At 39.6% G+C, this 26,483-nt stretch overlaps 2 protein-coding genes across 3 annotated transcripts in view; both read left to right on the top strand.

The window, feature by feature from the left end:
• The first annotated feature begins 657 nt into the window (after positions 1 to 657).
• LOC128732532 (serine/threonine-protein kinase Warts-like) overlaps positions 658 to 26,483 on the top strand; it is a 481,997-nt gene continuing 456,171 nt past the window's right edge. Inside the window, exons 1-2 of one of the 2 annotated variants that reach the window (XM_053825799.1) lie at positions 658 to 847; positions 1,507 to 1,635. The gene's annotated coding sequence lies outside the window, so the exon portion shown is untranslated. The remainder of the gene's footprint in view (positions 848 to 1,506; positions 1,636 to 26,483) is intronic. The other variant, XM_053825798.1, reaches the window with a different exon arrangement.
• LOC128745878 (GATA zinc finger domain-containing protein 15-like) lies at positions 25,287 to 26,333 on the top strand. Its single transcript, XM_053842943.1, has one exon. It carries the CDS (start codon positions 25,287 to 25,289, stop codon positions 26,331 to 26,333), a length of 1,047 nt encoding a protein of 348 aa, XP_053698918.1.

Below are 26,483 nucleotides of genomic sequence, written 5' to 3'. Positions count from 1 at the left end.
ATTGTTCAAGCTTATAGTCGAAATAACCATGAAAATGTTATCTAGACCAGTTTTCCCAGTCGGTTGAAAACCACCATACTTTTCTGGTCAAGCTTACCCCTAAAATGGTAGAATTTACCATGAAATTTTTCTGTGTGTAGGCGAATTGGCATCCCTGATTTATGAAATTAAATTTGAAATTATGGTGAAATGTGCAGGTTTTTACGAAAAATAATCACTGGCGGGTGTTGAAAATGACTAGTTCTATGAAAATAAAGTGTATTTTTTTACCATTACTCCTGCATTTTGGATTTTGAAAAGCTTTTGGCTCCGCTTTTGACGTTTATTTGGCTCCCGATTTTCTATCCGCCGAACTATATATATAGTAACTATAGGGTTTTCGGGCTTTTCCAAGGTTTTTCTTTCTCTTTCCTGCATACGCGTTGGATAGGTCGCCTGCTCGATTGGAATGACACTGACAGATAATTATCATTCCAATTTTGACATTGTCGCCACTCTGTATATAGTCACTCTAAGTGTAATGAGCAAGGCCGATATTTATCAATTTTAACAATTTCAATATCGATTAAAAAAATCGGATTTTTCTTCGCTGCCAATGTGATATCGCCCATTGCTTTGCTATTTTAAATGTCAAACTGGTGATTTCTGATAAAAATAAAATTATTGTATTCTACAAAAGAAAATATTTTATCTTTGGCGGAAGGGTCGATTTCGAATAGAATTTTTTTTTATTATAAATGTTCCTGATGTAGTTGAATTGTGTTGTGTAATGTGCTGAAACCGTGAGATAACAAAATGGGTTTATCCGGAAAAATCTTGTGCATTAAGAAATCGGAATTTATTCATGGTTAGTAGTGATGGAGAAAAATTTTTGTATTGCAATAATTAGTATTGTGCGACTTATATTGAAAGGTTTGCATCATGTTTGATTGTTCTTGAAAACGGTATATTCACAGTTCTTGGTTTGCAAAAAAATTAATTCATAACTTTCCAACACCTCAAAAATACATTACAAATAGTTTCTTAGTTTTAAAATTACAAATATTTATGCAATTTAACGTAATCAGGTCTATAATAGTCTGTTACAGTTACGTTTCTTCATTTACAGCCTTCTAAAATATAAACCATATATGTAGCTTTACATGGCAATTGTTTACATCTCATGGAAGCTAACTTGTTACTACAAACATACAACAGATGGCTTAGTGTCTATTTCTTTAATTTCACAGTTGAATAGATTTAACCAGTGCTTTCACTATCAATAGGTAGAAGTATTAGTTTTGATATCAATAGATAAATTTTATCGGAACTTTAAATTTTGACCAAATAAGCTTCAAACAAAATTTAATTTGTTTGAAGCTTATTTGGTCAAAATTTATTCATTTTACTTTTACGTTGCCCTCTCATGCGTTTCGAGTCGGGTGACTCGAAGTTAACGATGTTTATAATTTTGTTCTACAAATCCAAAGATTTTTTTATATGTATTTTCTTTTGATTTCTTTTGAGATTTGGGTATTTATGTGCTGAGCACTGAAAAGACCAAGGCAGCAGCAGCTCCAAGGAGTTCGATAAGGCCCGTATTCCAAAAAACTCTGCGAAATTAATTCACTTCCTTCGAAACTCAAGGATTGAAGAGTAAGTATTTGACTATGCTTTTCTATGCCTTGAGTATAGCGTGTCCTATGGTTATAGATTCTAAAAGGGCGTTTTCGGTCTGGTGTCTTGTTACTAAGGTTCGTTTTCGCATGAAGGATGGTACATATTCTGTGCATCCTAAAGTCGATTTTTTGCAACCGCTAACTCTGTTAAGACTGAGAATATAAATCTTAACACGGGCTCACTATTCTCATATAAATTTTTTGCATCAGGACACAATTAGCGAATCTGAAGGTCACCTGAGTGACTCGAGGGGACATAAGAACAGGGTCCAAACAAATAAGTTTTAACCATGAGGTGCCCTAACTTAGTTCGGAGCCTAATTTCGTACACTAGGTATAAAAGTGACGGTTTCCTAACGGAACATGCAGAATATTTTCGAAAAAAATGTTTGAACGTATACTCCTTCAAGTATTCAACAACTGTTAGAGGAAATGTGCATGTTTTATTGAAAGAGTGTTGACTTTAATACCAGGTGCACGGAGTAAGAGCACCTCGCGGTATGGCTTTTTCTAGGAATATTTTTTTTTGTTTTTAATGCACGGTAACTCGCGCTGTTGTTTTTGACATTAGGGTAGATGCTCCAGTAATGGAGGGATTATGTCAGGGGATAGTATTTAAAGACAAATAGAATGCTCAATTTTACCAGTTTCCAATTGAACTATATGATAATGTGATGCACCATAATGTTGGCTTTAAATACATATCAAAATTATACCATTCTGTTGGTTAATATATCTAAAATATTGCTTTTCTTGTCATTAGTCTGTGCTCTTGAAGTAGTGGAAATGTCCCTCTAATAGTGAAAAATTTGCTTATAATAGTGGAATTTTTTTTAATAACGCTTGCAGTGAGCATGGCAGCAGGTGGATAATAACGAAGGCTTGTTAAAATGCTATGGTTTGTTACGAATTTCTTAAGTAATTGCACCGTATTGATATACTCAAAAGGAACTTGTAATTTTTACACCAACATCCTAAATTTTAACTATGTACCTTGGATAAAACTGTTAACAAACGCAAACAGGTCGGACTCGATTATCCGGGGATTCGATTAACCGGGGACTCAATTATCCAGGTTTTTAGACTCGATTATCCGGGTGAAAACAAAAATTATTCTTTTTTAATGATTTATTTTAAACCTTAATGTTATAGTTTTCATGGTACATGATGATTCCAACTTGACAAGTATTGATTCACCTCCCCAAAGTTACAAAATTCCTTTCTTATACAGGGATACCTCGATATAAGACAGCCTCATTATAAAACAACCTCGATATAAGACAATTCGATATAATACAATTTTTGTCTTATATCGAAACAAATTCCTTTGACATGACTAGTAACGATACCAGAGCTGATTTTCCATTCTGAAATCGGCGCCATGAAAATGTTCATTATTTCAAAATAACCCCAAAAATTGTAAAAACTAATAGTTCAAATAATAATGAATAGTTCAAAAACCGTAAACACATAACACAGAGCAAAACTGGCGACCGCTAATGCAATTTTTTTTTTTGAAAAAACCATGTTTCGATATAAGACCATTTTGATATAAGACCTCTTTTAGAAATTATAAATTGTCTTATATCGAGGTATCCCTGTATTCCTTTTATCGGCGAACAACACAAAAATAAACCCTGCGATGAGGGAATCATTTTTTTTACTTAAAAATCAGCATCATCATCATCATCGTAATCATCAATAAAAAAATTGCAAAAATGGAATTTTATGACTTAAGGGGATATTGATCAATAATAAAAAAACGTTTATAATACCTAAATATTGAAGAACATAACATACAAAAAATTATATTGTAACAAAAAAAAAAAAATCAGTGGAAAAAATCGTGAGAGGAATTTTCTGACTTTTGGGAAGATAGATCAATAATAAATAAAACATTTCTGATACCCAAAAGTCAAAAAACTAAAAAAAATGGTACCAAAAATGATGATTCGATTGTCCGGGTGCACAGTGGTCCAAACAGCGAAATACGTGATCGTGTGATATTGCGCCAAAACGTGAAGTTTTTCGCATATAGTTTCTTTAGGAACATTTCTTGGTATAATAAGCCCCTTCTTGTGAGAGAAATCTTTGGGTGATTAATTCCCTTAAAAGTGAGATACGAAATTAATTTTCTCGTACATTCAAGATACAGGTTTGGTACTTTCGGCAAAGTTGTAGTAAATATTAATGCAAACAACTTTGTCAAAGACACTATACTTGTATATCTTCATGGAAATTATCTATGAAGCGTTATTCGTGGACAATTCCTTTAAAACTGTTTCTAAACCCTGACTTATTCTGGTCAAATTTTACGTGTTCATAGTGTTCTAGAAAGTTGTTTATCTTGCTAAACTCAATGTTTTTGTAGAACATTGTTATACGTGATTTTCTGAAGTTTCAGAGATTTTGAGCTTTTTTGATGAAAAATAGTACTTTTTTGAGCTTAAATATTTCCCAAGGTGGCAAATGGTGGCAGATCAAACAACTCGTACTTAAAAGTACAACAAAAAGATGTGTTGCTTATTTTAGTTTTGGTTTGAGTAAAGTTATTTGTTAACTGCTTGTTAATTCGTGTTTTCTAATGAAATAGTTATTTAGTCATTCCGAAAAAATTCGGCCTTCTATGACTATTGTTGAAATTCGGCCATTTGGATTTCAGCCATTCGTGATTCGACCATTTGTGTTTCGGCCATTCGGTACCAGCCCATTATGAGTGTGATCTTTTGAAAAGACACCAATCGAAGGTATTGAACAAAATAGACTTAAGTTAGTTATTTGGAAGTCTTGCTCTTATTAATTGCGGCAAATAATTTTAAGTTTACATTCATTTTCGACTCGAAAATAGGCGAAAAAATTGCTGGTAACTCAACTTGTTAGAAAGAGATTGTCAACGTAAACAAAATGGCGTTTATTGCATCCGAAGTACATTTTAATTGTTCTATAAACATGACTGAGATGGATTTTTAAAATAACTATAACTTTTGAGGATACAAACGGATACAGACAGTTGACACTCGCTTTTAAAGGTTTTTTGTTGTACTTTTAAGTAGGAGTTGTTTGGTCTGCCACCATTTGCCACCTTGGGAAATATTGAGGCTCAAAGTAGTACTATTTTTCATCAAAAATGCTCAAAATCTCCGAAACTGCCGAAAATCGCGTATAATAATGTTCTACAAAAACGTTGATTTTAGCAAGATAAACAACTTTTTAGAACACTACGAACACATAAAAGTTGACCAGAATAAGCCAGGGTTTAAAAACTGTTTTGAAGGGTTTGTCCACGAATAACGCTTCATAGACAATTTCCATGAAAAGATTCAAGTATGGTGTCTTAGACAAAGTTGTTTGTATTGATATTTACTACAACTATGCTGAAAGTACCAAACCTGTATCTCGAATGTACGAGAAAATAAATTTCGTATCTCACTTTTAAGGAAATTAATCACCCAAAGATTTCTCTCACAAGAAGGGGCTTATTATACCAAGAAATGTTCCTAAAGACACTATATGCGAAAAACTTCACGTTTCGGCGCTATATCAAACGATCACGTATTTCGCTGTTTGGACCACTGTGGGGTGATTCGATAATCCGGGCTGAAAATAAAAACACCCGAATAATCGAGTCTGGGCTGTATTTAACAATAGAAAATTGATATTCTATCGAAATTATTCTAAATCCGTCAAAATGATGAAACGTTTCGAGTTTCCACTTTTACTGGTACATCCACAATCCACAATCACTGGTACATCTACCTACATGTGAAACGCTTACTTCATCTTGGTAGTGATGTTCGAAATTTTCAATTCGATTACCGATTAATCGGTGAGCGTTGTCTGCACTAATCAATTAATAATTAATAATTTTTATTATTAATTGTTAATTAATTAATTAATCAATTAATTATTAATAATTGAATTATTCAACTATTCGTATCAGTGATGGTGTTCGATTAAAAATATTCGGATATTTCTTTGATAAATTCGATTAGTCGAACGTTTATGAACGATTAACGAGCAGTATTCGGGCACTATTCGTACTCATTGAACTATTCGATTAATTCAACTACTCGTGCTGGCGGTATTCGGTTAAAAATTATTCGAATATTCCATGTGTTATTCGATTAGTTGAATTAATCGAACGATTAACGGACATCACTACATCTTGGTAATCTCAAGATCAGGGATGGAAAATCATTGATTCTGATTAAATCTGTGAGCTATCGTTACAGGCTCCTTAGCCGCAAGGTTATCGAGCTGCTTTGACAAGCGAACAATGGGTGGAATCTTAGTAGATGTCAAGTGACTTTAGCATGGGTTTATTCTCAGGCCCCTCCATTTACCCTTCCTTCTTACTGAATTCTATATTTACCCTCTGAAGCCTCTTGACAGTGCAAAGGTTTTATTTGTTTATTTGTACATCAATACGAGTTGAGATATCGAGATGCTAGAGCAGCCGAAAAGAGACTTCAGCGTCGTAAGAAACGTCAGCACGTCAGCAGCGTCAGTTCTTGCGGAGGCGGAGAATTGCTTCGAGAGGCACGATACGAGAAGCTTTTTTAATACGATCAACGGAATCAAGAACCGTACCGTGCCTACTCCTGTTATGTGCAACGACAAGGAGGAGAACCTGATTACCGAAAGATCGGAGGTCGCTAGGCGTTGAAAACAACATTTCGGTGCATTGTTGAATGGTGAACAAGATAGAGCAGTCTACAGAAACAGGATAACGATTGAGGATGATGGACAAGCTGTGGATCCACCAACTTTGGACGAGGTTAGGAAAGCAGCGAGGGAGCTCAAAACGGCAAAGTAGCTGGAAAGGACGGCATCCCAGCCGAACTTTTTTTAAAGTCGGGAGCGAACAGCTGTATTGTGCAATCCATCAGGCTATACTAAAGGTATGGACTGAGGATGAATTACCTACGGACTGGTTGGAAGGTCTCATGCCCTATTTACAAAAAGGATCATCGACTCGAATGCAGCAATTATCGAGACAATAGTCTCCTCAATTCTGCATACAAGATTCTCTCGCATCCTGTTTCTCAGACTGAGGCCGTTGCCGGAAACCTTTGTTGGCGAATACCAGTGCGGTTTTCGAGAGGAACGCTCCACGACGGACCTAATGTTCACCTTGCGATAGATCCTCGATAAATTCCGGGAATTCAACTTGCAGACTCATCATTTGTTTATAAACTTCAAGGCGGCGTACGATTCAGCTAAACGAAATGAGCTATGGCAGATTATGCTTGAACATAATCTTGAATTTGTAAGCATCAGTAGCGCCATCTGTTTTCGAGCACCATAAGCTAACTGATAGTGACCCTTTGCTTGCCACATCAGTTTTTTTTATTGATCATGTCAGGTGTTTGCGAGAACTGCGCGAATAATATTGAGGCGGGAAAAAATTCTATGAAGTGTGGAGGTTTTTGTTCTGCCGTGTTTTGCGCTAAATGCTGTGGGCTGAATGACGAAATTTTTGCAGCTGTTGTCAAAAAGTCGAATCTTTTCTGGATGTGCAACACTTGTAAAAATATTATGGATAAAGCTCGCTTCCGCATTGCATTAGTCTCAGTATAAAAAGCTAATTCAAAGTTGATTGCTGAGATTAAGGATCAAATTCGCAAAGATATTTTGCAGGATATCAAAGATGAAATTCGAACAAATTTCAAAACTCTCGTCGATTCCGTCCCGAAAACTCCGCTTGCGCTATCTCCGTGTCCACTTTCTTTTAATTCCGCTAAAAGAAAAAGGGATAGAGATGACATTGACATTTCGACCAACAGACCATCGAAACTACTACGTGGTACAGGTATCTGCACTTCTTCAACACTGTCGGAGCCGGGCTGGTACCGAATGGCCGAACATAAATGGCCGAATCACGAATGGCCGAAATCCAAATGGCCGAATTTCAATAACAGTCACAGAAGGCCGAATCACGAAAGGCCGAATCACGAGAGGCCGAATCACGAATGGCCGAATCACGAAAGGCCGAAATTTTTCGAAATGCCTAAATACTCAATAAAAACCATGAATTGGCAAGTAGTTAACAAATAACTTTAATCAAACAAAAAACAAACTACTACTATTAAACAAACAAAACATGCTTTACGAACGCCTTTGTTTAGCGCTTAATAAGAGCGCAACTGCGTCAACAAAATTTTTGCTGCTCATTTTGTGAGCATTAACACATTTCGAGTAGATTTTTTCGTCTATTTCTCGGCGCGAATTCGGAACATCCCCGTGAAGAATTCTAAGGATGTTCCCCTCTATCGACTTTTGCTCCACCCGCAGCTCTGTGATGATCCTGGTCATTGACAGGTGATGGGAACCAACAATGGTTGTTCATCGCTGGTGCCATGCTTCCAAGCTGTTTGTGATCCGCGGTAGCTTGTCAATGGCAGGCTTAAAATTTGACCACAAAGCGGGGTGAAACAATGGCCAGTTGTTCCAGTTCCTCCCACTTATGTAAGTATTCCGAAAATATGTAAGGAAATTCTCCAATGCTTCAGGCATCGTCCCTTCCATCGCGTCGTACGCCTCCTGTATCCGATTTTGTGGCAGAAAAGACAAAGCCTAGAATTTTTATTACATTAAAAACACCAAATAAAAGTACTTTATCAACAAACCTGCAGCCGTTTTACCACCATGAATATGCCTGTGCTGGTCGAGTAATGTTGTTTTAGTCTCCCTACTAGCACAGTTTTTATAAACTAGTTGTGGTAACCGATTAACGACTAATTTCAGTCATAAATAAGTTGCTGTAACCAGAAATGAGGAAAGTGTGCTGTCTGGGCCGCGTATATTTGTTTTATTATATTTTGTGTGAAATGAAAAAAGCATAAGAAGCATTCCGCTTCTGCTTGTTTTTATTGAATAGTATCCCATCAATGGAAAGCATCGGTTTTCCTCTCTGCGACAACACAATTTTAACAACAGGTGCACTTTCTTCGTCGTTGAAACCAGCAACATCGGATGAATCGCCGGATGCACTCATTTTTCACAGGACAACTACCAACTACCGTGCGGAAAGCAAACCGTGTTCAACAACAATGGACACAACTGTTGGCTTTGCTATGTGCGGCCAACAAAGATGGACACGGCGGGATATTTAATGAAATATTTCGGCCGCTTTAGTAATTTGGTAATAAACTTGTAGTTTACTGCATTTACTTCTTTAGGAAAATCCATGACAGTAAGAACAAGATTACAATTATAATATAAGCATATATCTACGAAAGATAATTTTTATACTGGTTTTCACCTTTTTTTGTATGCCAGAAGGGCATTGGGTTAAAAGGCCACTGCGACAGTCTTAATGATCGTCTTTTGTGGCAGGCCCCGATTGCTGTACACAGTTTACGGATCGCTCATACCCATTGATGGAGTTGAGCGGAATAGTTGTAATCCTGTGCCCCAATTCGGTACTACATGGTTTATAAAGCCAATGACCGTTTTGGGATTTAGGCTCCATACCTGATATGGAGTAAGAAGGAAACTTCCTAAGAAGTTGTGCCTTGATAATGCAAGAGCTCCGCAATAGCAGAGCAGATGCGCTGAACTTTCAGGTTCAGAGTTACAAAAGCGGCAGGTGTCAGATGATACCTTGCCGATATTCTTTAAATGATAAATAGCGGGGCTGTGTCCTGTTAGGAGTCCCGTGATCGTGCGTAGTTCACTACGAGTTAAATGGAGTAGTTTTTTAGCTACTGCAGGGTTTGGGTAGATAAACTGTTGAGCTAGTCTACAACCCTGTGTTTGATTCCAACGGGATGCTATTTCTAGCTTTTCCCATGTCATCAGTTCGCCTTTCACGGCGGATGTGGAGGTGCCCAGAAACGGTTCAGGACCAATAAATTGCTGAGCTGATCCTTGTCTTGCTAGGTTGTCAGCAAATTCATTGCCCTCGATTCCGCAGTGACCGGGCACTCGAAGTAATAAAACTTTGTTTTGGCGGGAGAGTTCCCTCAATGCTGTGCTGCACTCCCAAACTAATTTGGATACGCATTTGGCGGACTTGAGAGCCAGTAGTGCTGCTTGGCTGTCCGTGAAGATACCGATTTTCGCATGCCTGTACTTTCGATTCAAGCATATTGTCGCACAGATGTATATGGCATATACTTCTGCTTGAAAAACGGTGGGCCACTTTCCTAATGAGATAGTTTCCCTGATGCCGGGTCCGTAGACTAACAGCCTGTGCAGGCCACCTTTTTTGAACCATCTGTAAAAAAACAGATAGTTCCAGATGGAAGATCTGGCCCTCCATTATTCCACATTGAGCGATCTGTTTCAATCACCTCATATGGAACGTCCATATTGGGCCTGGCTTCCATGCAGTCAGAGACTGAAGTTACTAAGGGTGTCAGATTGAATTCCCGAAGTATGCGAAGATGACCGATTTGGTCACCTTCGAGTATGGTTTTACTCCTTTGCAACCGTAGTGCGCCGAGCTCTGCTTCCTTCTTCACATGAAGATGCAAAGGCAGTAAGCATAGCATTGCCTCCATGGCTGCAGTAGGTGTTGTACGCATGGCACTGGTAACTGTAAGACAGGCCAGGCGCTGAACTTTGTTTAGTTTGGCTTGGGCTGTCACCTCATTCACCTTTGGCCACCATACGACTGCAGCATAGGTTATCCTAGGCCGTGCAATAGTAGTATATGACCAGAAGGCTAGTTGAGGTTTCAATCCCCAGGTTTTGCCAAACAGTGACCTGCATGCCCAGATAGCCGAAGTTGCTTTCTTAACAGCATAATCTAGGTGGGCAGCCCAGTTCAGTTTTTTATCGAGAATTATTCCGAGGTGTTTGACTTCATTACTGAAGCCCAGTCTGACACCATTCAGTATAGGTGGAGTAATGGTAATGGTTTTCACCTTATATTTCTTGATTATAAATACACCTACATTATAAGGTGCGAGTCGTATTTACCGTGTTAGTAGCAAATGTTTCCTAGATGATTCAGGGCGAGACGGCCGTAGGCCGCGAGTGTGCGCCGGTGATCCGCCGTCGGAAGCGCCGGCCACTGCAGGGGGGGCAGCCCCCCCGCAGAAACCACTGTTATTTAGGTGCATGCATTTTCCTAGGTTTACTGTCTATTAGGGATCATCCCTTAGTTAAGTCCGAACGAGCGGCAGCGAGTAAGGACAGCATGTACCCAAAGTTTGCGCATGTTGAAGGCTATGAATATTTTCGGCCGAATATGACATTCGGCCATTCGTGTTTCGGCCATTTGTGATTCGGCCATTCGTGATTCGGCCATTTGATATATTATGCCATTCGTTATTTCGGCCATTTGTGTTTCGGCCATTCGTGATTCGGCCATTTGTGTTTCGGCCATTCGTAGGTAATCCTCGGAGCCGGCGAATCAGGTTGATGAAAACTTTTGGCTGTATTTGACGGGTATTTCACCCGAGGCTCCACTAGCATCTGTAACTGTAACTAATCTGGTGGTTGAAAAACTCGGAACAAATGATGTCAAAGTAGTAAAATTGATTCCTCGTGGCAAAGATCCTAGATCGCTCAACTTTATCTCATATAAGATTGGATTACCGTTGACGTTGAAAGACAGAGCCATGGACTCTGGCACATGGCCAGTTGGCATTGTTTTTCGCGAGTTTGAAGACAAGACTATTAATAAGGGGGTTTTTTGGAAACCAACAGCAGCTTCAGTCAACATGGTGATAACGGATTTGGTCCCACTGGCGAATCCTTAGACCAATTTCCTGAACAATTCGCGTGTCGCAATGACCAGGTATCGTGTGATAGTTTTGCGGCAACAACAAAAATAATCTGTTTTAATATATCTCAGATTAAATCTCTTTCTATTTTCTACCAAAACGTCCGAGGATTGCGAACGAAAACAAACGATTTCTTTCTTGCACTTTCATCATCTGATTATGACGTCATAGCTTTCACTGAAACATGGCTCCGCAGCGACATATCCTCGTCCGAATTATCTTCAGAGTACAACTTCTACAGACGTGATCGAAATAGCTCGATCAGTAGCTCCTCACGTGAAGGAAGTTTTCTAATTGCAGTTAAAAAAGGCCTCAAAAGTTGTCTGGTATCTTTCCCTAGCGATAATCGATTGGAACAAGTTGCAGTTTGTCTAGAATTGCCGAAACAGTCAGTTTATATTTGTTGCGTCTATATTAAGCCTAACTCCGATCCTTCTATTTACAATGAACATTGAACATTGTGTTCAAATGCTTACTGATCACACAAAAACTACTGACTCCGTAGTCCTGCTCGGCGATTTCAATTTGCCGAATCTTATATGGAACTTCGACTCCGACATAAATAGCTATCTGCCGACGAACGTATCCTCAGAACAGGAAACCACTCTAACGGAATCATTGTTAGGAAATGGACTTATGCAAATTTTCAACTTGACCAACCTAAATGGTAGACTGCTTGACTTGGCGTTCGTGAGCAACGTGAATACCTGTGAAATCATTGAGCCACCATCTCCTATTCTTAGAATTGACGCACACCACAGACCATTCATTCTACTACTCGACGTTCAAAACTCCGTTTACGAAAAATCACTTGACGCGTGGCAACATGATTTCTCCCGATGTGACTTCGATATAATTAATGACGCTATAGCAAGTATTATTTGGCGCAGTCTTCTAGCGCAATGTACCACTGATGAGGCAGTTCAACGTTTTTACAGAACAATCAATCTCTTGATTGATGAGCACGTTCCGGTTAAAAAACAACGCAAAATGTCCACCAATTATCAACCGTGGTGGAATTCAGAATTGAACCATTCTCGCAACCGTCTACGGAAAGCTCGCAAACGCTTTTTTAAAGATAAATCAGACCGTAATAAACAGTCTCTACGTCAAATTGAGCAACAGTACGAAGTACAACGGAATGCCTGTTACCGAGAATACATAAATAGAATTGAGTCCCAGGTGAAACGAGATCCATCGTCCTTCTGGAATTTTGCTCAAAGTCGTAGGCAATCAAGTGGAATCCCATCAAGTGTCTTCTATAAGGATAGTAAAGTATCTGAAGCTGAAGATTCTGTGAATTTGTTTGCTGATTTCTTTAAAACTGTATACTGCAATGACCCCCCGGCTATTCAAAGCGAAGCAATCAGCAATATACAAATGCTTAACACTTGTTTCTTCCTTCGTTAACACTATCGACAAATGAAGTGTCTATCGCACTTACCGCAGTGGACTCTAAAGGTCCGCGACCTGATGGACTACCTCCATTATTCTTGAAACATTCTGCCAAAGCGTTAGCATTGCCATTAACGATGATTTTTAATAACTCTCAGTAGCGGAGTCTTTCCACAGGCATGGAACCACGCTTCTATTAAACCAATTCATAAATGCGGCAGCACGAACAACGTTGAAAATTACAGAGGTATCTCAATTCTAAACAGCATCTCAAAAGTTTTTGAGAAGATTGTGCACCATTCGTTATACTCAGCTGTCCGCCATGTAATAACTGACTATCAACATGGATTTGTAAGGAACCGATCAACCGTCTCAAACCTGATGAGTTTTGTAACCAATATGTTTAAACGCATAGAGAAACGTCAACAGATAGATGCAATATATGTAGACTTCTCCAAGGCATTCGACAAGGTACCGCATTTATTAGCAATTGAAAAGTTGAAGCGCATTGGCTTACCGGAATGGATAACCAACTGGCTGTTATCTTATTTAATCGGTCGCACTGCTTTCGTGAACATGAATGGATCTAAATCGTACTGTTTTGATATACCCTCTGGAGTACAAGGCAGTATTCTGGGCCCATTGATTTTTGTACTTTTCATAAACGATATCTGTGATAGCCTAGAGTCCGAAAAGTTACTATATGCCGATGATCTTAAAATTTTCCGTACTGTCACAACTGCTCTCAATCGCGACGCTTTACAACGTGATGTGAATAGCTCAGGGTGTCGATTTCCTGGAAAATCAGGGAATATCAGGGAATTCATTTTTGGATCAGGGAAATCAGGGGATATCAGGGAATTTCGAAATTCAATAAGGGGAATTTTGTTTACCCGGCAATATTGTTGACCAACTTTGGAATCAAATCAATTTTCGTGTAAAATATACGCAGATTGATCGGTTGAATTAAAACTTGTTACATGTCTAGTGGCGATTCGATTATCTTTCAGTTTGCCACAATTGTCAGAGTTCACTCGCTGTAATGCTCGAAATCGGCAATGGCAGGCCTCATGCACTTCACGGTGCAGACATCAAGAGCACAAAGCGGGAGACAGACTGTTATTTACACGCGATCTATAGCGTTTTCACCAATTGCAGAATTTTACACTCAGAAGCCGCAAGCATTGATCATCTTCCTTCAGTGTCCATGATTCATGTCCGTTAAGGGTTACCGGGAGCATTAACGTTCTGTAGAATTTGCGTTTATGCGAGTTGGCAACCTTCGGGACTGGTTCAGCTGGTTACGTAATACGCAGAAAGCTTACATGTTTCTTTGTTCTGACGTGATCCGCAGTGAGAATGCGACTGTTGGCCTGGTTCTTCTCATCTGTCATTTTCTGGCATTCGACATCAAACAAGCTGTTACACTCACCCTTATTCTGCGAGGCGAGTGACGTAACTAATTTGGAGTCATATGAATGAGGTGACAATTGTCACCTAGGTGACTCGCTTTGTCACCTAGGTGACACGGTTTCTCACTTAGGTGACACGGGGTTGTTACCTCGGTGACACGGTTGTCACCTAGGTGACAGCACTCAATTCGACTCGCCGTGGCGAGTCACGGCGAGTGACAATTGTCGTATTGAGACACGTGACTCGCAGAATAAGGGTGATTGTCTTCCCCACGTCGTGCCTATCACTTCCCTCGTAGTTGTTGGCGCTATGGCGGATCCTCCACAGCCTACTTACGTCTTATTCCCTTTCGTCCTGCTGTTCTGCGATTCGTTGATCAAGCTTTCTGGTGTACTCCACTGCAACGTCATATGCCGTAAACCGCTAGATGTTGAAATCCAACATCCTCTCAGTGTAAGCCTTCGCCGATTTCGATAACCTTGCGTGGATCTTACGACGAGATAGTGGTCAAAGTCGCTAAGAAAAGACTGTATATTGTGAGAGGGATGCTATACCGGTTTTACCGAAACCGGTTTTACCGGTATTACCGGGCTATTTTCCAATACCGAATTACCGGTTTTCCACGATCAAAAACCGGTATTTTCGGTATTTTTTTGCACTCCATGGGCAACTCGTCGCCAATTTCCCATTTGTCTCAGAAGTCATTAATTTGATCGAGCCATCTTGCACATTGAGCCCCTCTGTTCCTGGTGCCGATGAGGTCGTTGAAGAGAACTGTCTTCCGGCGTCTTCGACGTGACCAGCCCACCGTAGCCTACCGATTTTCGTCAGCTGTACGATGAATCTCCCCGAGCAATGCCTTTAGTTCGTGATTTGTACGCCTCTGCCACTCTCTGCTTTCAGTTTGTACTCCACCAAATATCATCTGCAGCATCTTTCGGTCAAACACGACAAGAGCGCGTATTTCCACCGTGAGCAATGTCACAGCTTCAAGTCCGTAAAGAACTACCGGTTAAATAAGGGTTTGGTACATTGTCTGCTTGGTACGGCGGCGTATGCTTCTTGATCGTAGCGTTTTGCGAAGAGCAAAGTAGGTCCGATTTCTTGCTTGTATACGCCAAATAATTAAGAATATGGCGCAATAGAAGAAATATCAGTGATGCTGTTCAGAAAATCTTCAGTTAACAGAGTACTGTTAACTCTAGAGAAATGTCAGAACACAACAGGGAAAAGAAATTCTTTCGGTTGCTAGAACAAACTGGAGTAGAAATAACTTTATGTTTAGTAAGAATAACCTATTGGCAGGGCTGAGACAATTCTGCGGGCTTCAATCATCGCTTCGATCGTTTCAGTCCGATCTGAGAAGCAACGATACGCTTTACTTAAGCGATGAGGAATTCGTGAAGAAAGAAGATTTTGTCGCAGTGCTAGAACCAGCCTGCTGCTGTCGAATTGCTGTACCGGAAAAATTGCAAACTTTACGAACTACGAACTCTAAAACTACTCTCGGAACACCTTTCAGGTACCGCACAACTGCTGTTCGGGTTACTGTATCGGTAGAATTTCAGAGAGAGCTCGTATATTTAAATTTATTCGTTTTATAATTAACCGCACTAAGGCTTCAAGGATATTTTGATAACAAAATATTGCAAGTTTTTATTATTTTAAAAGTCAATGGAATAAATTCAGAAACCGAGTAGGCAGAGGAACCAAAACAACTGAACTTTCAGTTATAATTTATCATAAATGTCAGTATTCAGTTAACTCTTGAACAAGGGTTTTCCTAGCCACATTTCTAATTTACCACTAGGAATTGTTCTTTCTTTCTCTGTGGACACCGAATGAAGATTCTCTGCCTCTTGAAGATTTTCATTAAAATTTGTTCTCGTTTAAAAGATGACACGGTAAATTCTCTTCGCATTGTTAAATATTATTATTTTGATGAACTAGTTCAATTAGTTATGCCAAAAAGAATTGACTACCATGGACTATGGAAAGATTCTCTTCAAATCATATAATTTTTAAATGCAGTTTTCAAATGTTAACTTTTACCGCTTTTTTACCGGTTTTACCGGTATTGCATTTATCAATACCGAAAAACCGGTTTTCAAAATACCCCCCGGTATTGGCATCTCTATATTGTGACTTCCAAAAAGTATTGACTGTTAAACAGGATCGATCTGGGAGCTAGAGTCTTGAATTTTCAAGTCGTGCGCACCCCATAAATCCTTTCGAAACTGTCATAGCATTCGTCCCTAGAAAAGCAAAGCAAAGTCTTGAGCATAAACCGTCACTAGACAATATCCTTCTTCTTTATCGACAGGCTTCGCAGCCGGCTGTTAGAGTACAGGAAAATTACGGGGTCAGTGCAGAATCAGTAGGATATTCTATCTAACAAAAACCGGCTAGCCGAGATTCGAACACAACTGGCTTGTTAGATCAGCATCGTACCTCTAAGCTAACTGGGCGGTTCAATTCGTCCCTAGTATCATCGAATTTATGATTTGTTGGTGACTATACATTGATTAAGCTGTAGTTGAAGAATTTGCCTTAATTCTCAACACCCATATACGGTCATCGGACCGAACGGCCGGCTACCGAACTACCTTCGAGTCAATGTTGCTCTCAAGCCTCGATAGTTGCAATTCGAAATCATGACACACAGCTTTAGTCTTAACTTCGCATACTGTCCACCATTGAGGGTTAAAATATTTGCCATTTGGACATTTTCTAACAATATATCTAGCTAAAGTTTTGCCGTACCTCGAAGCCAGCAAAACGCACATTTTTGTACCAAATCTTTGGGGAGTCATCTCCTTAACCCCATACTTTTTGCAGCAAAGATAACAAACTGAAACTGAAAGTTTTGTTTTAGTTTAACTGAAACCCCGCAGACACGTGTCCACCTTCCAGCGGCAAAGTTACTAGCTTGAGCTGACTGAAAATTAGCAAGATTTGTTATGTTTACACGGCTGTAATTTTGTTGTATGTAACATCTAAGCTTTGTGCAAAAACAGGTCGATTAGATTATTTCTCAATCTTTGTTTCTTTGGATTCAAGTTGATACCTCAAACATAACTGTCCCTAGACTCGATAAAAGAGGGCGTTTTCGAAACGCTGGTAAGAAATAGGTTAAGAATCTTTGATATGTGTTCTTAAAACATGAAGATATCTAGCTTTAGTTTTCAGCAGCTCGCATAAGCCATGCTAAAGGGTTAAAAACTTAAGCCAGAAATCGCCCAAATAAGCTTGATATTCGAGTTTTGAGGGTCAGGGAAAAATATTTGAAGCATCAGTGAAAATCAGGGAAAGTCAGGGAATTTTATTTTTCGATTTGAGTCGACACCAGCCTTTTGCACTGGTGCCTCATAAACGGGATGGAGGTAAATGCATCAAAATGTTCCGTCATAACTTTCTCCCGCCTTCGTAACCCTCAACATTTCGAATATCTAATGAACGCACGCGAAATGAAACGTTGTAGCTCTGTCAAAGATCTGGAAGTCATGCTTGACTGCAAGCTAAAGTTCGACGAGCACATTAGCATAATATCGTCAAAAGCGTATGCTGTGCTCGGCTTCATTCGACGAACCGCTTCGGATTTTAATGATATCTACGCTTTAAAAACGCTTCACTGCACCTTAGTTCGAAGTATTTTGGAATACGCAGCACCGGTGTGGGCACCATATCACACAGGGAAAATTAATAAAATTGAAAGAGTACAACGTTGTTTCATACGTTTTGCCCTGCGTCGTTTGCCTTGGCAGGACCCTATACGCCTTCCGGCTTACGAAAATCGTTGTCAGTTGATAAAACTTAGTACGCTTGTCCAAAGAAGACGAACGTCACAGAGATTGCTTGTTTACGATCTGCTAATGGGAATTATCGATAACAGTTATAAATTAAATTAAATTAAACACTGATTAGGCTGATACGTGCTGATTAGGCTTGATGACGTTAGATGGTTTGAAGCAAGGTGACGGACTATCGAATTTGCTGTTCAACATTGCATTGGAAGTGCTATTCGAAGGGCAGGCGTGCAGAAAAGCGGTACCATCATCTCGAAATCTCATATGCTCCTAGGGTTCGCGGACGACATCGATATCATCGGTGTTAACCGTAGAGCTGTGGAAGAAGTGTACACGCATCTTAAGGAGGAAACTGCGAGGATAGGGCTTATCATAAATTCTACAAAAACAAAGTATATGGTAGCTGGTAGAGAGCGTGGTAGCCCTTCGGGTGTCGGAATTGCAGTGGTAATAGATGGAGATACTTTTGAAGTGGTTGACGAATTTGTTTACCTTGGTACGTTAGTGACATGTGACAACGATGTGAGCCGTGAAGTAAAAAGGCGGATAGCGGCTACCAACAGGGCCTTCTGCAGATTACGTAGTCAGCTGATGTCCCGTAGCCTACAATTCTCTGTGCTACAACTCCGTACAAAACTCGCGCTCTATATGACTCTAATTCTCCCGGTGGTGCTCTATTGCCACGAAGCGTGGACGTTGAAAGAGAGCGACCGACAAGCTCTTGGCATTTTCGAGCGTAAGATCCTGGGATCAATTCTTGGATGCGAATTTTGTGAAGCGATTAAAATAGGGTAGGCTACAATGGGCTGCCCACGTAGCAAGGATGCCGAATGAGAGACCAGCGAAAACAATATTTAGCAGAGAACCAAACAGAGACCGACGACTTCGAGGCAGACCCGTAGCCGTTGGTTGAGCACTGTTGACGAGGATGCTAGCACAGCGGGTGTTAGGGGCGACTGGGAATTGGTAGCCTAAGACCGAGTATTGTGGAGACGGCTCCTGAATTCGGCATGGATTCGATAAGCGGATTGTCGCTGAAAAAGTAAAAAGTGAGCTAGTAACTCGCGATATCCATGTACAAGCATTGTGAAATTTCTGACTGTGAAAGCTAACTTTTCACAATATTGTGAGTTTCAATCGTCCATGCAAAATATGCGTGCTGGACTCAGTGACTAAACCTAGCAAAAAAAGTTGTCCAAGCCCATTGAACATTTCTTCAAGAAATAATACTGAAAATGTATTAAGCGTGTTGTGCTCCATACGAAGACCGTAGAAAAATCCCGCCCAATAAGGTGTTTGGGTAGGGTAAGGCGAATTGCTACAAAAGCACTTAATGTTAAGGTTGGGCCACCATAATTCGAAGCGCAGAAGACACATTCCAGCGTTACGAGACACCATGAGCAACCGTTTTTTCGAAGCAAATTTGTTCATATTTTACCAACAGTCTGACGAATATCTTTCAAAATAGGTGTTTTGAGATGCTATTTGGTAGTACTTTCTCAATACGAGGGCGAAATATTTATTATAATAAGCATCATTGAATAGTGGCGGAATACTTTTCGTTACGGGACACCATCGCAGAAAATGCGTATTCTGAACATGATTCAAACATTTGCAAAACTCTGCTCTGTTTCAAGTTTTTCAAAGTCGACATGTTCCGAAAATTTTTAGCTGAAGGCAGCCTGAAACTCAAAATGTAAAAGTATATTCAAGTTTTGTCTTTAGTTTTTAAGATATAATAAAAATCATTTCGTTACGGCACACCATGCGCTGTTGAGCAAACGGTATTCTGCATACGGTGTCCCGTAACGGAAAAAATAAACTGCATTATATGGTTTATTTTCTCTGAATTTCTGTTCAGGCCGTCATATTTTCTATATCTGGTCTAAATTCACTATATTTTGTAACAATAGTGTGCTGATTTGGTGTGTGATAGTCTTGTAATAAGACATACGTAACTAAGTATATGTAAGGTAAAGTTTACTTCCAGGTAAAGAGAAATACCCATGTGAGAACTATACTGAAGTATTATAATGAAATGCTTGCCTAATCTTAGGGTTTGGACACATTAGTAATTAAAATGTAGGGGCTGTGGATTAATTACGTAACGAGTTTTCCCCATTGTTGACTAATCGCCCATTCCCCCTATGTAAGATTTGCATGATTTTGGCCAAAATAACAAAATTCATAAATTTTATTTGCAAAAATTTAAAACGGTAAATAAGGTTCGTCTTGATGCGAAAGGTATGCTTTATTTGCGCTGCACGCCAAAATGGTGTTAAATAGCAAATATTCGAAAATTAGGTATTTTGTTTTACTTCAGACGTATCAGTTAACGTATCATAACGCATAAATTTAAAAGTTTTTAAGCAACTCTACTATTTCATGCAACATTAACAACTCATGTTGCGAACTATAACTATAACATAAGTTGCTATAAAAGACTAATTATATAAAAGAATAGGCAATCTTTAAAATAACTTTGTTGATAACTTGCAAATTATTCTACAGTCATAAAACAGTTATATAAAATATAAAAAAATAAAACAAACTTTAAAAAAAAGAAACGCTAAACAAAGTAGCTGAAAATGATGCCGTTCGAAGTACGACACTTACTATGCATCTTGCAAGCTAAAAAATGTTCTCTGGGCTAGGCTTTCTTGATAGTGTGCTCAGCGAAGCCACTATAATTGCTAAAAAAGCTGACTAAACAACTTTCAGTAACGAAATTCCAAGTTTTTAGACTATTCAAGTATTTTAATGATAAAGTATTCAAGTAAGTCGAAATCGGCGTTAGATATAAATGTCTTTAAGACTTAACCCTTCTTCTTTATCGAGAGACTTTCTTTCTTTTTCATTTTTTTTTTGTTTTCGGGTACAGTGGGTTGTTAGCCTCAGATTCCTAACTCACTGACATGGCTGCCATCTTAAGGTTGGAGGAAGTCACTCTGTCCCCTTCACTGTTAGCCTACAGCAACCGAGATTGCGTACCCCACCCGGCAACACGTGGACGTAGGGGTAGAAGTTAGTAAACAGAGGTTATGGAATGCACATGTTCACCCTTTGCCTGGAGCCACCCTTTGTCGAGAGACTCTGCAGCTAGTTATTAGAGTACAAAACAATTAGGTTGATTTGTCTATTTTGGATAGGCTTTACGCGTACTTTATTTTGGTCACTTCTATTTGATTTTGCCGTAAATGTCCAAAATAACGTACGCGCAACGTCTGCCCAAAATAGATAAATCACTCTACGGGGCTTATACAACGATCCTACTGACTTTGGCAGCACCATCCATTCGAGATTCGAACATACGACGACTGGTATCATACCTCGTTAGGTATTACTCATCAGGCATCACACCTTTTTTTGCGGTGTCCACCTTTCATATAATGTGTCCGTTTTTCTGAACAATGTCTAAAAAATATGATTACTAGGTAATGTTTTTGATGTTAAAGTATAAGTTTTGAACAAAATTTAGTAGTAGTATGGCTATATCAAACAGAGATACTTGTGTAGATATTGAATTTTAATCTCGAGGTGCCCGTCTTTACCGGACAATCCCTTATATTACAATATATTATTATATTGTAATCATATTTATACATACTTATAGTAAATACATATTTACTTGCATTCGGTCATCAAAATAATAGATTTGTTATCGTCGATAAAGATTAGTTGAAACATGTGTGTGAGCGATGGGTGGTTCCCTAAGCAGCTGATGCAATTCATGGTTCATTCACCTCCTCCACGTTTCGTCTTCCATCTGCACTCCGCCGTAGATGGTGCGCAACATCTTCCGTTCGAAAACACTAAGGGCGCGTTGGTCCTCTACGAGCATAATCCATGTCTCATGGCCGTAAAGGACTACCGGTCTAATCAGCGTCTTGTAGATTGCTAACTTCGTGCGGTGGCGAATTTTGTTCGATCGCAGCGTCCTACGGAGTCCAAAGTAGGCACGATTTCCAGTGAGCCCAGATACACGAACTCTTCTACCACCTCGATTTCATCACCGTCTAAATGAATCCGGGGAGGTAGGTCAGCATTCACTTCTCTAGAACCTCTTCCTTTCATGTATTTTGTTTTCGATACATTAATGACAAGTCCAATCCGTTTGGCTTCGGCTTTCAGTCCGATGTACGTTTCCGCCATCCTCTCAAAGGTACGTGTAATGATGTCAACGTCGACTTCGTGAATATCGTGCCACTCGTGTCTATACCCGCTCTTCTTATCACACCCTCCAAGGCGATGTTGAACAGCAAACATGAAAGCCCATCACCTTGCCGTAACCCTCTTCGAGATCCAAAGGTACTCGAGACTGCCCCTGATACTCGAACAACAAACATTACTCGATCCATCGTCGCCTTGACCAATCGCGTTAGTTTATCCGGAAATTCGTAGTAGTGCATAATCTGCCATAGCTGATCTCGATCGATCGTGTCGTACGCCGATTTGAAGTCGATGAATAAATGATGCGTAGGCACGTTGTATTCGCGACATTTCTTCAACACTTGCCGAAGCGCGAAAATCTGGTCCGTGGTGGCCCGGGCACCCATGAATCCCGCTTGATATTGCCCCACGAACTCCTTTGCAAATGGTGATAATCGACGACATAAACGTTGGGAGAGTACCTTGTAGGCGGCGTTCAACAGTGTGATTGCGCAGTAATTGCAACAATCCAACTTGTCGCCATTTTTGTAGATCGGACACACGATGCCTTCCGTCCACTCCTCCGGTAGTAGCTCATCCTCTCAAATCTTGGCAATGACCCAGTGCAGCGCTCTTGCCAGTGCGTCACAACCGTATTTCAGCAACTCGCCGGGTAGCTGATCAGCCCCAGCCGCTTTATTGTTCTTCAGCCGACCGATCTCTTCTGTTACCTCCTGGAGGTCGGGGGCTGGTATTCTGTCGTCTTCTGCAATGAATTCTCTATATTCTTAATAAATCCAGTTGTTAAATAGATTTTGCTTCGTTTTCAAGTGATTGTTTATGAAACGTCTTTGAACCCCAATAAAAATACCATTAAAACCACAAATAAACCAATGAAAAGCACCAAAATAGGAGAAATATTTTTACATATTGAATAAAATTCACTCATAAAGTATCTTAATTTTCTCTGTCTCCGGTAAATATATGCGAATCGAAATTCCGGTCAAATAGCAATTGTATCATATAGGCCTTAGGAAACTCTAAGCAAAGCGACGGCATTTTATTCATGCAATTAAAAAGAATTCAAGACATTTTCTTCTGTATTAACCTTCATGTAGACCTTCATCATTTACAGCATCACAAAATCCACTAAAAAGCTCGTAATTTTTTTATCTTTTAATATTTTTTCACCAAATTTGGGGGATTTCCCGAATATCTTTTCTATTTTCATAATATCTATAGATAATGGTCATATGTTTTATGACCCCGACATTATTCCGGAGTTCCCTGGAGTGCCGTGACATGGCTTTTTTAGATAAAGTTGCCAAATATTTAAATTTTGTTTGAAATCTGTTGATTTTTGTAACCATATTATCGACTGTGGACATATCAGTTACTTTGCCGTAGTAACGAGTAAAGGAACATTTCAGCGTCAGTTAAGTATGTCGTGTCGCATATCAAAAAACATCAGCATTCGACAAAATAGTGGTTGGCGGTCATCTCATGTCTCTCAGAAGCAGTGCTGCAATTTTTCGACTGAAAATTCAAACGCCGAAAATTTTTTAATCTCAATGTAAAGGATTACGTTTGACAGAAAGCTTTTTTGCACTCATTTTTATTTTTTCCCTCTCGACTGCTTGCATCTGTTTCACTTACACACAAAGCCGTATGAGCATAGCTGTCATTCCTATATAGAGTAAAGAGGGGTAAAAGTGCGATGCGGGTAAAAGTGCGATTCAATGATTTATCGGTGCAGATTTCGAGTAAATTTTCTACGTTGGCATGGATGGGTGACTACTTTGACAGCTTGAATCTAACGTAAACTTTGGTTGCTTACGAAGCATAGTTGCTGAGTTATGTGCAAATGTTATTTTAGGGCGGTTTTGATGTAATTTTTCGTTATACGGCAAATACGATAACAACAGGAGGATATTACTTGTTGAAAATTTGTAGCAGCTTTTTACATCACTCACATATCTGTTTTGAAAATACGGTGAAAATAATTTACAAAATATATTTCGCTTTTCCGTAATTTAATCTGACCTCGTCAAGCGCCTAGCGGGGTAAAAGTTCGATTCACGGACGGGGCAAAAGTGCGATTCGTGGACGAGGCAAAAATGTATAGCTAATTATATAAAGCTTTAGGCACTACATTACAGATACTAGAAATAAAAGATCTGCAGTAAACTGTGTGCTCTACAGATGTTGGTCGAAGAAAAACAATGTGTTTCCGCTGATGAAACAAAAAACAAACGTTTGGAAAAGTCTCGATCTAACGGAGGCTGCAATACACCAGCGCAAACTAGAAGAGATGCAAATTGAGAATATTCCTTACCGAAACATAACGCAGATTGAAGATAATATGGTTTTGTTAGATACTGCTGGGCTAATTTCATGGATTCTAGCTTGGAACTTTTGCCCCGCGGTATTCGCACTTTTGCCCCGCTAGTGGGGTAAAAGTGCGAATCTGCACATGATCAGAAGAAAGAAGAATGTATTTTGCAAAACACTATTACCGCAGATGATTTATAGTTGAATGTGAAAACATTGAGTTACTGCATCATTATAAAATATATTATGTTGTCCTTCTTTATCGGTTGTCCTTCTATATTCGGTTCAATTCGATTCGCCAAGCAGTACGGTTGCATTTTAAATTCACTCCCGGTTTGTCGTGTTTTAGTTTGTTTGTTTCAATAACCGTCATGAACGTTCACCGTGCTTAAGGTTTAAGTTTAGATAACACAAACCTGCGTAATAAATTTGAACCTAATTAATTTGATTGTGAAGTCAAGTGAAGTGAAGTGACAATGATCTGTGAAATTTGCCAATCAGATTCAACCACTGAAGAAGTTTTGTGGGTTTGCATTGGCTGCAATCGTGGCTTTCATGCAGCATGCGTAGGTGTTTCGGTTCAGCGCGGCTCGTTACGAAGAAGAGAAAAAAAAATTATAGATCCGCTGTCATATATCCTGCCTTGCTGCAACACTTGCCAAGCGTTAATCACCTTAAATTTTGACATCAAAGCGCTGGTAAATCAACAATCCCAGCTGTGCGAAAATATAAACACAAACACCGAGGTCGTTCATCGCACGAGTCAGTAAAATAATGAGCATATAATTCACGAAGCGATGGATCGTATTGAAGCGCTTCTCGGTGACGTGAAAAAAGAGCTGACGACGTATAGGAGTGCTGTTACTACTGGCCTAGTTAGTGGAATAAAAAACCACCTGACGTCATTGGTCGATTTGGCAATGCAGACATCGAATAAAGATGTAGTATCTTCGATGCAATCGATGTCGTCAGGGATGTCGGAGCTCAATGACGAAATTAAAAGACTTTCTACTGTGACGATTGATATGGCGGCTAACTCAACCATGCAGCACTACCCAACAAGAGGACTGGAAATTCTCGATGAGTCGAAGATACTATCTACAAATTTTGCAGTGGCTCATAAAAGAAATGTACATTTGCCTACGCCGCCGGCTGAGGGCCCAAGTTTGTATGCCGAATTAAACGCGGGCGATGAAAATGAAAATATGGTTGACAATTCTGGATGGCGAGTTTTGGGCAACAAGAAGGTATGGAAAGCCTCGTGGCTGGAGTACGATCAAAAGGAATCACGTCGTTTAGAGCAGGAAAGAAGAGCTGAGCAAGCTAGAAGTAGAAGGAGGCGAAATCGAAGGAATCGTAACGTCGCACACAATAATAACGTAAATAACAACTGTAGGCAAAACAACTACAACAACAACCGCAGAAATATCAACAATAACAACAACAATCACCGCGAAAATAGTAATAATAACAACGTGAACTTCAGATCCAACAGTTATTACTCCAATAATAACCGTAACACAAATCGTAATAATCGTAACAACAACAGCAACCGTAACTTCAACTATACTAGGACTCAGAATCAAAATACCTGGCTTCCACCTGATAGAGTACTTCTTGCAGCAGCAAAAGATCAGTTTTCTAGGCCACCAGCTAATTATCATCCATCAATACAGTTTCAAAGAGGTGAAATTTTAAACCCGTATCCGGTAAATGGTAATCTACAACGATCTCTTCCGGCCCACACTTCCGACCTGATGGCTCCAGGGCATCCTCCAGGTGGATCGTGTGACGCGTGTTCATGTCGACACACGTGTTTTCGGAGCACTCGACGCACTCCCTAGAGGAAGGTTTTGCATCATCTAGTTTATCTGAATCAACAATAGTAGGCCCAAATCTAAACACATCTTGTTCTTCTCCCAATTTAAATGCCAGTTATGAAATGTTAATATATTGTCAAAATTTTAACCGCATGAGAAGCGCGGCCAAAATTA

The sequence above is a fragment of the Sabethes cyaneus genome, chromosome 1 (genome assembly GCF_943734655.1).
Source record: "Sabethes cyaneus chromosome 1, idSabCyanKW18_F2, whole genome shotgun sequence".
In the NCBI taxonomy this organism is placed as follows: Eukaryota; Metazoa; Arthropoda; class Insecta; order Diptera; family Culicidae; genus Sabethes; species Sabethes cyaneus.
The sequence above is the reverse complement of the archived record's forward strand: the minus strand, read 5'-3'. Positions and strand labels throughout refer to the sequence as shown.